General features: G+C 35.4%; 1 protein-coding gene across 2 annotated transcripts in view; it reads right to left on the bottom strand.

Moving 5' to 3' along the window:
* DYNC2H1 (dynein cytoplasmic 2 heavy chain 1) overlaps positions 1 to 15,498 on the bottom strand; it is a 372,064-nt gene that overhangs the window by 342,918 nt on the left and 13,648 nt on the right. For both annotated transcript variants that reach the window (XM_060157926.1, XM_060157925.1), the window contains exons 5-12: positions 15,017 to 15,161; positions 14,028 to 14,260; positions 11,563 to 11,697; positions 11,344 to 11,457; positions 11,115 to 11,226; positions 10,654 to 10,778; positions 9,466 to 9,641; positions 6,941 to 7,136 (exon numbers count right to left, since the gene is read on the bottom strand). In XM_060157926.1, the coding sequence (XP_060013909.1) occupies positions 6,941 to 7,136; positions 9,466 to 9,641; positions 10,654 to 10,778; positions 11,115 to 11,226; positions 11,344 to 11,457; positions 11,563 to 11,697; positions 14,028 to 14,260; positions 15,017 to 15,161 (1,236 nt within the window). The remainder of the gene's footprint in view (positions 1 to 6,940; positions 7,137 to 9,465; positions 9,642 to 10,653; positions 10,779 to 11,114; positions 11,227 to 11,343; positions 11,458 to 11,562; positions 11,698 to 14,027; positions 14,261 to 15,016; positions 15,162 to 15,498) is intronic.

The raw sequence follows: 15,498 nt of genomic DNA, 5'->3' as shown, positions 1-15,498 counted from the left end.
CGAGGAGAGGGGATTAAGAGCGCTACTTAAAGGAGCTCCAGAGACGGGCGCGAGCCTCAGCTAAAAGCGCGGACCCCAGAGAACAGGTCACTATCCACACCCCCCTTCCGGGGAGACTGTGCAGCCCGCCACTGCCAGGGTCCCGGGATCCAGGAACAACTTCCCTGGGAGAACGCACAGCGCACCTCAGGCTGGTGCAACGTTACGCCAGCCTCTGCCGCCACAGGCTTGCCCCGCACTCCTTACCGCTCCCTCCCACCCCCACCCCCGGCCTGAGTGAGCCAGAGTCCCCGAAGCAGCTGCTCCTTGAACCCTGTCCTGTCTGAGCTAAGAACAGACGCCCTCCTGCGACCTGCACACAGAGGCGGGGCCAAATCCAAAGCTGAGCTCCGGGAGCTGTGAGAACAAAGAAGAGAAAGGGAAATCTCTCCCAGCAGCCTCAGAAGCAGCGGATTAAAGCTCCACAATCAACTTGATGTACCCTGCATCTGTGGAATACATGAATAGACAATGAATCATCCCAAATTAAGGACGTGGACTTTGAGAGCAAGATTTATTTTTTCCCCTTTTCCTCTTTTTGTGTGTGTGTACGTGTATGCTTCTGTGTGAGATTTTGTCTGTATAGCTTTGATTCAACCATTTGTCCTAGGGTCCTATCCGTCCGTTTTTTTTTTTTCTTTAAAAAAATTTTTTTTCTTAATAATTATTTTTTATTTTAATAACTTTATTTTATTTTACCTTACTTTATTTTATCTTCTTTATTTCTTTCGTTCCTTCCTTCCCTCCCACCTTCCTTCCTCCCTCCCTCCCTCCCTCCTTTCTTTCTTTCCTTTCTTTCGTTCTTTCTTTCTTTCTTTCTACTTTTTCTCCCTTTTATTCTGAGACGTGTGGATGAAAGGCTCTTGGTGCTACAGCCAGGAGTCAGTGCTGTTCCTCTGAGGTGGGAAAGCCAACTTCAGGACACTGGTCCACAAGAGACCTCCCAGCTCCACATAATATGAAACAGCGAAAATCTCCCAGAGATCTCCATCTCAACACCAGCACCCAGCTTCACTCAACGACCAGCAAGCTACAGTGCTGGACACCCTATGCCAAACAACTAGCAAGACAGGAACACAACCACACCCATTAGCAGAGAGGCTGCCTAAAATCATAAGTCCACAGACACCCCAAAACACACCAACAGACGTGGACTTTCCCACCAGAAAGACAAGATCCAGCCTCATCCACCAGAACACAGGCACTAGTCCCCTCCACCAGGAAGACTACACAACCCAGTGTGAACCAACTTTAGCCACTGGGGACAGACACCAAAAACAACGGGAACCACAAACCTGCAGGCTGCAAAAAGGAGACCCCAAACACAGTAAGATAAGCAAAATGAGAAGACAGAAAAACACACAGCAGATGAAGGAGCAAGATAAAAACCCACCAGACCTAACAAATGAGGAGGAAATTGGCAGTCTACCTGAAAAAGTAGTTCAGAATAATGATAGTAAAGATGATCCAAAATCCTGGAAATAGAATAGACAAAATGCAAGAAACATTTAACAAGGACCTAGAAGAACTAAAGATGAAACAAGCAACGATGAACAACACAATAAATGAAATTAAAAATACTCTAGATGGGATCAATAGCAGAATAACTGATGCAGAAGAACGGATAAGTGACCTGGAAGATAAAATAGTGGAAATAACTACTGCAGAGCAGAATAAAGAAAAAAGAATGAAAAGAACTAAGGACAGTCTCAGAGACTTCTGGGACAACATTAAACGCACCAACATTCGAACTACAGGGGTTCCAGAAGAAGAAGAGAAAAAGAAAGGGACTGAGAAAATATTTGAAGAGATTATAGTTGAAAACTTCCCTAATATGGGAAAGAAAATAGTTAATCAAGTCCAGGAAGCACAGAGAGTCCCATACAGGGTAAATCCAAGGAGAAACACGCCAAGACACATATTAATCAAACTGTCAAAAATTAAATACAAAGAAAACATATTAAAAGCAGCAAGGGAAAAACAACAAATAACACACAAGGGAATCCCCATAAGGTTAACAGCTGATTTTTCAGCAGAAACTCTGCAAGCCAGAAGGGACTGGCAGGACATATTTAAAGTGATGAAGGAGAAAAACCTGCAACCAAGATTACTCTACCCAGCAAGGATCTCATTCAGATTTGATGGAAAAATTAAAACCTTACAGACAACCAAAAGCTGAGAGAGTTCCGCACCACCAAACCAGCTTTACAACAAATGCTAAAGGAACTTCTCTAGGCAAGAAACACAAGAGTAGGAAAAGATCTACAATAACGAACCCAAAACAATTAAGAAAATGGGAATAGGAACATACATATCGATAATTACTTTAAATGTAAATGGACTAAATGCTCCCACCAAAAGATTGGCTGAAGGGAAACAAAAACAAGACCCATATATATGCTGTCTACAAGACACCCACTTCAGACCTAGAGACACATACAGACTGCAAGTGCGGGGATGGAAAAACATATTCCATGCAAATGGAAACCAAAAGAAAGCTGGAGTAGTAATTCTCATATCAAACAAAATAGACTTGAAAATAAAGACCATTAGAAGAGACAAAGAAGGACACTACATAATGATCAAGGGATCAATCCAAGAAGAAGATATAACAATTGTAAATATTTATGCACCCAACATACGAGCACCTCAATACATAAGGCAAATACTAACAGCCATAAAAGGGGAAATCGACAGTAACACATTCATAGTAGGGGACTTTAACACCCCACTTTCACCAATGGACAGATCATCCAAAATGAAAATAAATAAGGAAACACAAGCTTTAAATGATACATTAAACAAGATGGACTTAATTGATATTTATAGGACATTCCATCCAAAAACAACAGAATACACATTTTTCTCAAGTGCTCATGGAACATTCTCCAGGATAGACCATATCTTGGGACACAACTCAAGCCTTGGTAAATTTAAGAAAATTGAAATTGTATCAAGTATCGTTTCCGACCACAACGCTATGAGACCAGATATTAATTACAGGAAAAGATCTGTAAAAAATACAAACACATGGAGGCTAAACAATACACTACTTAATAACGAAGTGATCACTGAAGAAATCAAAGAGGAAATAAAAAGATACCTGGAAACAAATGACAATGGAGACATGACGACCCAAAACCTATGGGATACAGCAAAAGCAGTTCTAAAAGGGAAGTTTACAGCAATACAACCCTACCTTAAGAAACAGAAAACATCTCAAATAAATAACCTAACCTTGCACCTAAAGCAATTAGAGAAAGAAGAACCAAAAAAAAACCCAAAGTTAGCAGAAGGAAAGAAATCATAAAGATCAGATCAGAAATAAATGAAAAAGAAATGAAGGAAACAATAGCAAAGATCAATAAAACTAAAAGTTGGTTCTTTGAGAAGATAAACAAAACAGATAAACCATTAGCCAGACTCATCAAGAAAAAAAGGGAGAAGACTCAAATCAATAGAATTAGAAATGAAAAAGGAGAAGTTTCAACTGACACTGCAGAAATACAAAACATCATGAGAGATTACTACAAGCAACTCTACGCCAATAAAGTGGACAACCTGGAAGAAATGGACAAATTCTTAGAAATGCACAACCTGCCAAGAGTGACTCAGGAAGAAATAGAAAATATGAACAGACCAATCACAAGCACTGAAATTGAAACTGTGATTAAAAATCTTCCAACAAACAAAAGCCTAGGACCAGACGGCTTCACAGGCGAATTCTATCAAACATTTAGAGAAGAGCTAACACCTATCCGTCTCAAACTCTTCCAAAATATAGCAGAGAGAGGAACACTCCCAAACTCATTCTATGAGGCCACCATCACCCTGATACAATAACCAGACAAGGATGTCACAAAGAGAGAAAATTACAGGTCAATATCACTGATGAACATAGATGCAAAAATCCTCAACAAAATACTAGCAAACAGAATCCAACAGCCCATTAAAAGGATCATACACCATGACCAAGTGGGGTTTATTCCAGGAATGTAAGGATTCTTCAATATTCTCAAATCAATCAACGTGATACACCATATTAACAAATTGAAGGAGAAAAACCATATGTTCATCTCAACAGATGCAGAGAAAGCTTTTGACAAAATTCAACACCCATTTATGATAAAAACCCTGCAGAAAGTAGGCATAGAGGGAACTTTCCTCAACATAATAAAGGCCATATATGACAAGCCCACAGCCAACATCATCGTCAATGGTGAAAAACTGAAAGCATTTCCACTAAGATCAGGAACAAGACAAGGTTGCCCACTCTCACCACTCTTATTGAACATAGTTTTGAAAGTTTTAGCCACAGCAATCAGTGAAAAAAAGGAAATGAATCCAAACCGGAAAATAAGAAGTAAAGTTGTCACTGTTTGCAGATGACATGATACTATACATAGAGAATCCTAAATATGCTACCAGAAAAGTACTAGAGCTAATCAATGAATTTGGTAAAGTAGCAGGATACAAAATTAATGCACAGAAATCTCTGGCATTCCTATACACTAATGATGAAAAATCTGAAAGTGAAATCAAGAAAACACTCCATTTACCATTGCAACAAAAAGAATAAAATATCTAGGAATAAACCTACCTACAGAGACAAAAGACCTGTATGCAGAAAATTATAAAACACTGATGAAAGAAATTAAAGATGATACAAATAGATGGAGAGATATACCATGTTCTTGGATTAGAAGAATCAACATTGTGAAAATGACTCTACTACCCAAAGCAATCTACAGATTCAATGCAATCCCTATCAAATTACCAATGGTATTTTTCACAGAAATAGAACAAAAAATTTCACAATTTGTATGGAAACACAAAAGACCCCGAATAGCCAAAGCAATCTTGAGAAAGAAACACGGGCTGGAGGAATCAGGCTCCCTGACTTCAGACTATACTACAAAGCTACAGTAATCAAGACAGTATGTACTGGCACAGAAACAGAAAGATAGATCAATGGAACAGGATTGAAAGCACAGAGATAAACCCACGCACATATGGTCACCTTATCTTTGATAAAGGAGGCAGGAATGTACAGTGGAGAAAGGACAGCCTCTTGAATAAGTGGTGCTGGGAAAAGTGGACAGGTACATGTAAAAGTTTGAGATTAGATCACTCCCTAACACCATACACAAAAATAAGCTCAAAATGGATTAAAGACCTAAATGTAAGGCCAGAAACTATCAAACTCTTAGAGGAAAACATAGGCAGAACACTCTATGACATAAATCACAGCAATATCCTTTTTGACCCATCTCCTAGAGAAATGGAAATAAAAACAAAAATAAACAAATGGGACCAAATGAAACTTCAAAGCTTTTGCACAGCAAAGGAAACCATAAACAAGACCAAAAGACAACCCTCAGAATGGAGAAAATATTTGCAAATGAAGCAACTGACAAAGGATTAATCTCCAAAATTTACAAGCAGCTCATGCAGCTCAATAACAAAAAAACAAACAACCCAATTCAAAAATGGGCTGAAGACCTAAATAGACATTTCTCCAAAGAAGATATACAGACTGCCAACAAACATGAAAGAATGCTCAACATCATTAATCATTAGAGAAATGCAAATCAAAACTACAATGAGATATCATCTCACACCAGTCAGAATGGCCATCATCAAAAAATCTAGAAAGAATAAATGCTGGAGAGGGTGTGGAGAAAAGGGAACACTCTTGCACTGCTGGTGGGAATGTGTATTGGTACAGCCACTATGGAGAACAGTATGGAGGTTCCTTAAAAAACTACAAATAGAATTACCATATGACCCAGCAATCCCACTACTGGGCATATACCCTGAGAAAACCATAATTCAAAAAGAGTCATGTACCAAAATGTTCATTGTAGCTCTATTTACAATAGCCTGGAGGTGGAAACAACTTAAGTGTCCATCATCGGATGAATGGATAAAGAAGATGTGGCACATATATACAATGGAATATTACTCAGCCATAAAAAGAAACGAAATTGAGCTATTTGTAAAGAGGTGGATGGACCTAAAGTCTGTCATACAGAGCGAAGTAAGTCAGAAAGAGAAAGACAAATACCGTATACTAACACATATATATGGAATTTTAGAAAAAAGAAAATGTCATGAAGAATCTAGGGGTAAGACAGGAATAAAGACACAGACCTACTAGAGAATGGACTTGAGGATATGGGGAGGGGGAAGGGTAAGCTGTGACAAAATGAGAGAGTGGCATGGACATATATACACTACCAAACGTAAAATAGGTAGCTAGTGGGAAGCAGCTGCATAGCACAGGCAGATCATCTCTGTGCTTTGTGACCACCCAGAGGGGTGGGATAGGGAGGGTGGGAGGGAGGGAGACGCAAGAGGGAAGAGATATGGGAGCATATGTATAACTGATTCACTTTGTTGTAAAGCAGAAACTAACACACCATTGTAAAGCAATTATACTCTAATAAAGATGTAAAAAAAGAAAAATGGTTTTAAACAGGTAAATGATTTGATGGCAGTGTGCTTCAGGTAGACCAAGGAAATGAACACAAAGACCAGTCCATCAGCTCAGTAATTTTCTAAGAATATGCCCCTAGAAGGCAGACAGAGGCCCTTAATTAGAAAGGCCTTTAAGATCTAGTAACATAAAAGAAGAATAAAAGAGAAAATAATATTCTATTTTTCTAAATGACTTTAGAATGAAAAGCAGTAACAGTAATCCCTCAAATCAATAAAAGTCCCATATAGGGGATTACAAAGTAAATTTTGTAATGCAGTCATTTAGCAAACCGTAACTTCACAAGACTTAATTGTGCTATTCTAGTAGCCTAACAAAATCAAAAGCAGAAAGCAAAGCCCTTAAAATACTCTAATGTAATGAACTCAGAATAGCCATGTTTTCAAAAATATCATTTCTTACTTGTTTCAGAATAATTGCTTGCTTGCAGAATTTCTGTGCAATGTTTGCAACTTGCTGTATTTTTGCAGGAATAACAAAGCCAAGTGCAGAAAGCTGACGAACTTCTCTCTGAAGAATCACCAACCGATCTGAATAATGCACTTTTAATGATCCATCATTAGGATCCAACTCCATAATGTGACTATTAGCCTCAATACTACAATACAAAATAAATAACTTTTTAAATTTCATGTTCTCACTCTTTTGACGAAAAACATAATTTTATACTTACAGAGAAGTTGTAAAAACTATTAACTGAAAGTAAAAATAAGATTTTAATTATAGTTTTCAAGTTATATTTTTTTCACACAGTATTTCACAATTCAGACCTTGATAGCAAACTACAATATCCAAAATATACCATCATATCGATATTTCAACCAAGCAGCTTTTGAAGTCAGAAAAATCAATCTCTTAACCTTCAGCTAAGACTCAAAATAGACATCAAATCCATCATAAAGAGAAAAGGCTTTTATTCATTTTCTAAAAGGTATCTTAGATTTTTAGTCAGCCTACTTGGTTCTTTAATACTCCCATTAAAGGATCAATAATAAATAACATCAAAATACTAGGAGTAGAGATATTCAAATGTTTCATTCGTCTACTCTTCCTTTCACTATGTAAAGAGTGTCTTTTCTTTGTGTTTCTTCTAAAAGCCACAATAGCAAATTTTACATTGGGGCACTCAAGTCTCCATGGACTGTGAAAATGCTGTGGGAAATTAAAAGCATTATGTTTTCATGACCCTTCTTTCAAGATCATGTATATTATATAATGCTTTCTTTCAAATCACTTTCACAATTAGGAGAACTTGCAGGTTTTCGAAAGTAAGTTACTGAAAAGCAAAGAACAAATCTATTCAGCCTACTTAATAATGCATAAAACAAAGCATAATAAAAAGCAGATACTTTAAAATGTCTTAAAATAATAATTTAGCCCAAACTGTCCTATAAGAACATAAAGCCTATCAGAAAATTGTAACAGTGACACTTTTTGCCTTTATTTGAAACCAATATTCACAATTAGTTTCTACATACCAGCATATCCTGAAATGTGTTCCAAAACACTCTTGATTCTATGCAACAATGATGGGTTTTACCCCAAAAAAAGTGAGAGTCAGAAGTTTCATCACCAAATGAGAAAAAAATAGGTTGAATAAAGTTAAACAGCTTTTTTGACTGCAGATCTCAGTCCTTTCGGTACTCTGTCTTACACAGTGGATCTCCACCAGAGCCATAGTGATAAACGTGCCAATTCTCCAAAATTAATTGACTATAGAACTCTTTACTTTTTTTGGGGGGGGGGGGGGGCGGGGGGGCGGTGGATCATCTCTAGTATTTTAGGTTCAGGGTAGAAAGGGAAAGAGTTAAATGACATAAAGTTATAATCATTATGCCTTATCACCTTTGGTTCTTTCATTCTTCTTCCAAAACCAAAATGCAAGATAAAAGAAAAAAAATTATTCATTCAGTTTAGGAAGCTACCACTTTTGGCCTAATTATTCATTGCAGCAGTATAGGGAAAACAAACAGAATTTCATATTATGGCCAAAGTTACTTTTAAAAAGTAACAAGTTTCTAAAAACTAAAACATGGCAAGTTTCTAAAACTACAGACAATAATATAATGGGGAAAGTTGACCTGAACAAATAAACAATGGTTTTTCTAGGCCATTCATTTTAAATACCCATTGGAATAATTAGGTTAACCTATTAAATTACATTCAATATAGCTTAATAAATATTTACCAAATCCTTATTATGTTGGACAACATGAAGAAATATTCTTCATCTCAAGGAGCTTAAAAATAACAAAATTTTAGTTTACAATATGTACGGGGGGTATATAATATTAATGTAAAAAGGTAGGAAAACATATGTATACCAGTAACAAAAAAACATGGGAGCATGAAAGCCTAATTCCAAAATAAGAATCTGCAGTTCTGGGGAATAGATATGAGAAGCCAAAGGAAGGCAGTCAAAGTTTCCAACCTTAATGACTTAAAAGTTGATCATCAAAACCTAAACTGGCTTCCCTGGTGGCACAGTGGTTGAGAGTCCACCTGCCAGTGCAGAAGCCACAAAAGTGAGAGGCCTGCATACCGCAAAAACAAAAACCTAAACAAGGGCTTCCCAGGTGGCGCAGTGGTTGAGAGTCCACCTGCCGATGCAGGGGACGTGGGTTCGTGCCCCGGTCCGGGAGGATCCCACATGCCGTGGGGCAGCTGGGCCCATGGGCCATGGCCGCTGAGCCTGCGCGTCCGGGGCCTGTGCTCCGCAGTGGGAGAGGCCACAACGGTGAAAGGCCCGCGTACCTCAAAAAAAAAAAAAAAAAAACCTAAACAAAAAAAAAAATTCTAAAAGCATCAGCAAGTTTGGAGAAAGGAGAGAGGAGTAGAGATGATTAATTACACCTTGTCATTTGGATTAATAACACAAGAAAAAAGATTCTTGTGTAGATTTCACCGTTTAGTATACTTATACTTACCACAAACCGGATTTGGAATCAGACAAGCCAGATTGAATATCCCTGGACCAATCATCAAATTGTTCTTGTTCATATAGTTTAAACTGGTCTAAGAGATCTTCAGCACTTCGATGGAAAGATCGAAATCCTGACAAGTCAGATAAAAGAGCCTCTGCAATCTTGATAGTATCATCTGCCTTAAAAAGCCAAATTACAAGAATATTTATTATTTAAATTCTAACAAAATTAGCATAAAATCAGCTCTCTTCTCTGTTCTGTGATTCAGAAATTATTTTCCCATTCATCTGTAAATAGTAAAATAGAAGATTTGCCAGTGAATTTAAGAATATCAACCCCTGCTTTACTTCTGAATTATACAACCTCAGAATAGCAAAACACAGAAGATAACACATACAAGGCATAATTTGAAGGGTACAATAAGGGAAATTCAGGTGAAACTCCAAGAATTCAGCAATACTCCTAAATATGTTATGCAATAATTTGAGCCCTTTATTAAATGCTGTGGTTAACAGCTCAAACAATAATTAGGCCAATTTGGATGCCAATTAAAGAGAAATGCCTTTCCTCCACAAGTATACGAAGAAGATTGTCGCAACTTGGAAAGCTGACTAACAAAGTTAGGCAGAATATTACAGAAAAAAATCAAAATATAAACTTGAATAAACAGAACTCTCAAACATGCTAGCCTTTATAACACTCTATATTTGCTTGCTCTTAATCATACATTAAAACCAATTAATATTTATTACATGAGTCGAATGCAAGATAGTGTACCACATACTAATTAGTAAGCACATAAGATTCTTAGATCAACTTTGATAATATTAAAATAATAGTCCTTTAATTCTATAAATTGCTGCCACAACCTTAGGCAATACCATAATTACCTTTCACCATTCTGTTAACTTCCTTTCAACGTAGGATGATGTATTTACATAAACATACTTGCAGATAGACTTTGTACGTACCAAAATTCTACAGATACACTTCAAAGAATTAAAAAATCCTTTGAAATTTATATATTTTTCACTTTTTCAGAGTTCTACATTTTCGCATGAAAATTAGATGAAAATGCAAGGAAAACAGAGAATGTCTTCTTAATGTTTTCACTACAGTTCTAGAGTGTCTTCTACATTAATTTAGCACATTTTACAATTAGTATTCTTCAACATTTATTAAAACTAATACCTTCATTTCCAACTGACGAACCCAAACTATATTATTGACAACTTCTGAAAGGTTTTTGCCAGAAAGTGGTCCAGATGCATCACCAGGAATTCCACGGCATCGGTTTTCAAAATCTAATTGAAAGTCTATAAAATTTAAATCAAATAAATGATTACACACATTCAGCAAAGATTTCCTAAATGCCTTCCATGTACCAAACACTATGTCAAATATTGTGAATAGAAAAATAGTAACAGTTGGTCCTTTACCCTTAGGGACCTCACCACACATCAAGTGAGAGAAAGAAAATAACCAGTTAATTCAAGAAACCTGTCATTTATTACAGAAATAGTAAATTAACCTTCAACATACAGATGTCATAAAATATAATATCTTAAACCTAAGTGGTATAAAACAAAGGAAAAAGCAATCTACAAAAATATTTTTTCAAGCAAACACTATAATCTCTGATACACTTTTACCTTTAACTGAGTCCATAAGTCTCGCCAATAAAGTTTCTCTTTCTAGCATCAATTCTTTGCTTATGGTTGGACGCTTCACCAACTCTTTATATTTCAGAAATGCTTGAAGAAGCTAATATGAAACAAATAAGTATATGTTCATCCCAAGTGAATCGACTAGGTAAAAACATGAGTATCTCCTCAAATAGCTTAAGGGAAATATTAGAAGTTAAATATTTCAATATTTTACCTGCTGTGGACTATCCTGAATTTCTGAAATATAATTTTTTAATTTTCCTGCTATTTTTTGTTCCACAGGCGCAATAATTTTTTCATATTGAGACACTGCAGCTTTCCATAAAGGCTAAACAAATTAACAACATTGTTAGACTTTAATATTTTTAAAATCGGCCTTTAAAAAGAATAACACAAACAGGAAATTATATAGACAAACACATATATATTCAACCTCAGTATATGGATTATATTGCACAGGATTCAGGCCAGTAAAAGGTTCAAATACTCGAGCCAAGCATATGATTTTCTCATCACTGGCAGGTGAAAAATAGAGAAGTTTCTCACGAATTGTTCTAAGAGCCAAGACCTAAAACATAAAATATTAAAACAACAAATTTATTTAAATCAATACATCAGCACAAATAGTCTAAAATCTAAAGATATTGGGCAAGAATTTCTTTAACCTAGATTCTCTGAAATGAACAACAAATCTGAACTGTAATCTTGGTAATTACTACTCATCAATAATCAAAGTGATACTCAAAGACATACTGTATCATCACACTATTATCAATCAGTGTGCTCAAATCTAGTTAACATATATAAAATCTAAGTATTTTTAAACTATGTTTAAAGCTCATTTAGGTAAAGTTTTAGAGTTTCTCCTTACTATAGTAAAAATTTCTGATTTCCATTATTCTGCCTTAAATTGCACTTCTAATAATGAAACAATGTTAACAACTCCATTATGTATAATCTATTAACAGCTGGAAAACAATTTATTTCATTTTGTATTTAAAATTTCTACCAACCATCAAAAGGTAATCAAAAAGGCTAAGTAAAAATGCTATAATCTTCCATTTGAGTTGAAAATATCAGAACAAACTTATGATTTATTTTTCTCTTGATAAAAACAAAAGTACCAATTTAACAATGCTGTCTACTGAGACAGCCTAAAAGCATTGATAATTAAATAACATTTACCACTTCCTCAACCAGATTGTTGTTGCTAAATACCATTTTCCACTGATAAGGACAAGGACCTTTGGAGAAATGACTAATTCCAGGTATGAAACAGAAAATGTAGATGGGCCAGTACATTTTGAGGGGCCAGAATGTAAGGAAGTTATCAAAGAAATACTGGATGCATGTCAAAAATGACACAGAGCCAGTGTAAAGGGGTACTCACTGTCCAACGATGGGACAATTTGAATATAGTAATAATAACTATGATAAAAACTACATTGGGTTGAAACTCATAAAATATAAAAAATCATAGGTTCATAATGATACTATTAAAAAAGCATTTCATTGATTGCCTATGGAACTTACTGATACTAACTTATTGTTCATTGTACTAAAATGGTAAATAAAAACTAATTGTCTATACTACCATTCCTATACAAACTATGTTTCAGGGTCACTAAAAAACTGATGAAGACAAGTTCTTCCAACATCACTTAATAAATGCAGAAAGAACAACAGAATTAGAAAATCATCATTTTCCAACTCCTCATGATAAATCATTCAGAAAAAGCTGATGAAGAACGTTATAACAGATGGATCAGGCTAATCATACATGAACCCACAGATCAAACAACTCATGAAAGTGGGAAAACCAGACATTACCTGCCTCCTCTAATGTATAAGAACTATATAGTACTGCCTGTGAAGCAACCTGGTTCAAGTAAACCAACATTTAGTAACTAAAAAAATTTCTGAGACAATCAGGAAACTTGAATATTGATTAGATACATAATGATATTAAGAAATTATTGTCATTTTGTTGGGGGTGATATTGGTATTATGATTGTGTTTTAAGGGTAAAAGTATAAGATTTCTTGGATTGGCTTTAAAAATACTCCAGCAAAAAAACGGAAAGCAGGGGAGACAAAGATGGAACAGGAACTGAACATTGTCAGTGGCTGCTGAAACTGAGTGATGGATACACTGACATCCACTATACTATGTTACTTTTGTGTATGTTTGAAATTTCTCATAATGAAAAGGTTTAAAAACACAACAACAGGAATTCCCTGTTGGTCCAGTGGTTTCACTGCCTGGGCCTAGGTTCAGTCCCTAGTCTGGGAACTAAGATACCCCAAACTGGACAGCATGGCCAAAAAAAAAAAAAAAAAAATACAACAACAAAAAATCCCCAAGAAAAATGGTTCCCTTAAGCCCAAAGGGAAAAAGTCACTCTGCAATCTTCACATATTCTCATTTTGCCTGCCCCTTCAAGCTAAACATCTAAGTTCTATACTGAAACTCATAACTTATATAAATTAAACAGCTGTTTCAAATATTTCCACTGAGTACTCCCTGAAAAGCTGTCTCCGCTTGTAAAAATTTCAATAGCCAAGAGAAAGTCTGAGAGCTTCCATACCTAGACAAGTGGGTTGACTGTCTTTTTACAACAAAGAAGAACAAAATAAAAGTTCACAACTTACAAACTGAATAGCCACAAACCAAAAAAAAAGAAAGGAAGTGGAAACCAGCACTTAGTACCCACTGGGCACCTGGTACTGTACCACACAACTTCATAAGTCATCTCATATGAACTTTACCTCTTATTCTCTCCCAAAAGTTTAAACAAGTTCTATCAGATGTGTAGGTCTTATTAATTATAAAACACATTCTCAAACAAGTGAGGACCTACTTCACACTTAAAACAAAGATCCAAATAATCAAATATACCTCTTCAAGGCGTTTGCCAAGTTTGTCAAGTGTTTCAGGAAAATATTTTTCATTTTTCCACAGATGAGGTACATAGCGCTGCCACACCTGACCTGTTAGATGACTACAGGCAATAACCCACTGTTCACAAATTGAAATCCCAGCTTTCATATTTTCCTTCACAAGATAATAAGGATCTTCCCATAGGTTCAAAGTTCCCAACTTTTTCTGAACAAATCTTCCAAAGGAGCCACCTAATAACACGTAAAACAAACTTTTTAATGAACATATCTTTTTACCAAATAATTATGAAACATATGCTTTTTACAAAATTAAAATAATACACAAATTAGAAAACCAAGGATCTATGAAATACCACATCCACATCTTTAGACGGGCACTGTTAATAACAAATATTTTTTAAAAACACACATACACACACGTATTTGTATTTCTGCATCTTTCAATATATCACACATTTCTTTGAAGTATAGAAATATATACACATTTTTTTTAAAGGCTGCAGAGCCCACAGTATGGACATAGCATTACATAACCAATTCTCAATTGCTATTTGTTCCTAGTCTCATTTTACAAACAATGCTGTAATAAATATCCTTTTACATACACATTTATGTACTTGTCTAACATTTTCTTAGGATAACAATGAGAAAGGTATATTCTGGGTCAAAAAGTATACGTATTTTTAATGTCAACAGATAACCCAATGTATATTAAACTTTCCAGTTCATTACAAAGTAAAGTCTAAATTAATACATAGATAGGGACGAAAAATCTATGTTAATTTAGTTATATTATAGTCAAAGAATCTGACACTATGATTTAAATTAACCAACTATGTACAAATATCTACTTAAATAATCCTATATGATTTGCTCTAAGAGTTACTTTAAGCAACAATTACTGTATTCAGGAACATTTTAGGAAAAAACAGAAAACAAAATAAGTCAGGCTTCCAAAATTGCAAAAGTTTATTTCTTTACTAGTACCTATAATATCTAAGAGATGTAACATTCGTGACTCAGGATAATGATCATGTTCTGTCTGTCTCCACACATCATCTACAACATCCCGAGTTGTCTCCACCAAGTCAACCACTTCCAGTAAGGACAGACCATCCAAGTTATAAAACTCCTAAAACCAAAATGCATTCATTTTTAAACATAATCATATTTGTACCTTGGGCAATATAGTCAAAATGTTCTCAGACTTTTTCAAACGCTACATCTCTAATATCTGCCATATTATTTTCTCCTCTTCTTCTATCATATGATATATTACTTCTTTAAGCAAATACCCTGTAAGTTCCTTCACAAACATAAATTTCATGAAAGCCAGAAGGAAAAATAAGAATTACATAAACTCTATAAATTTATTTTTACCCTTGGCCTAATTTCTTTTAAATTTGGGACATTTCTTTTATTTACCTAATAGAAATGGCCTTAACACCATATGTACACTACCCATTTCA

Source organism: Lagenorhynchus albirostris, chromosome 9 (assembly GCF_949774975.1).
Source record: "Lagenorhynchus albirostris chromosome 9, mLagAlb1.1, whole genome shotgun sequence".
Lineage (NCBI taxonomy): Eukaryota > Metazoa > Chordata > Mammalia > Artiodactyla > Delphinidae > Lagenorhynchus > Lagenorhynchus albirostris.
This window is presented reverse-complemented; position numbering and strand designations above follow the sequence as displayed.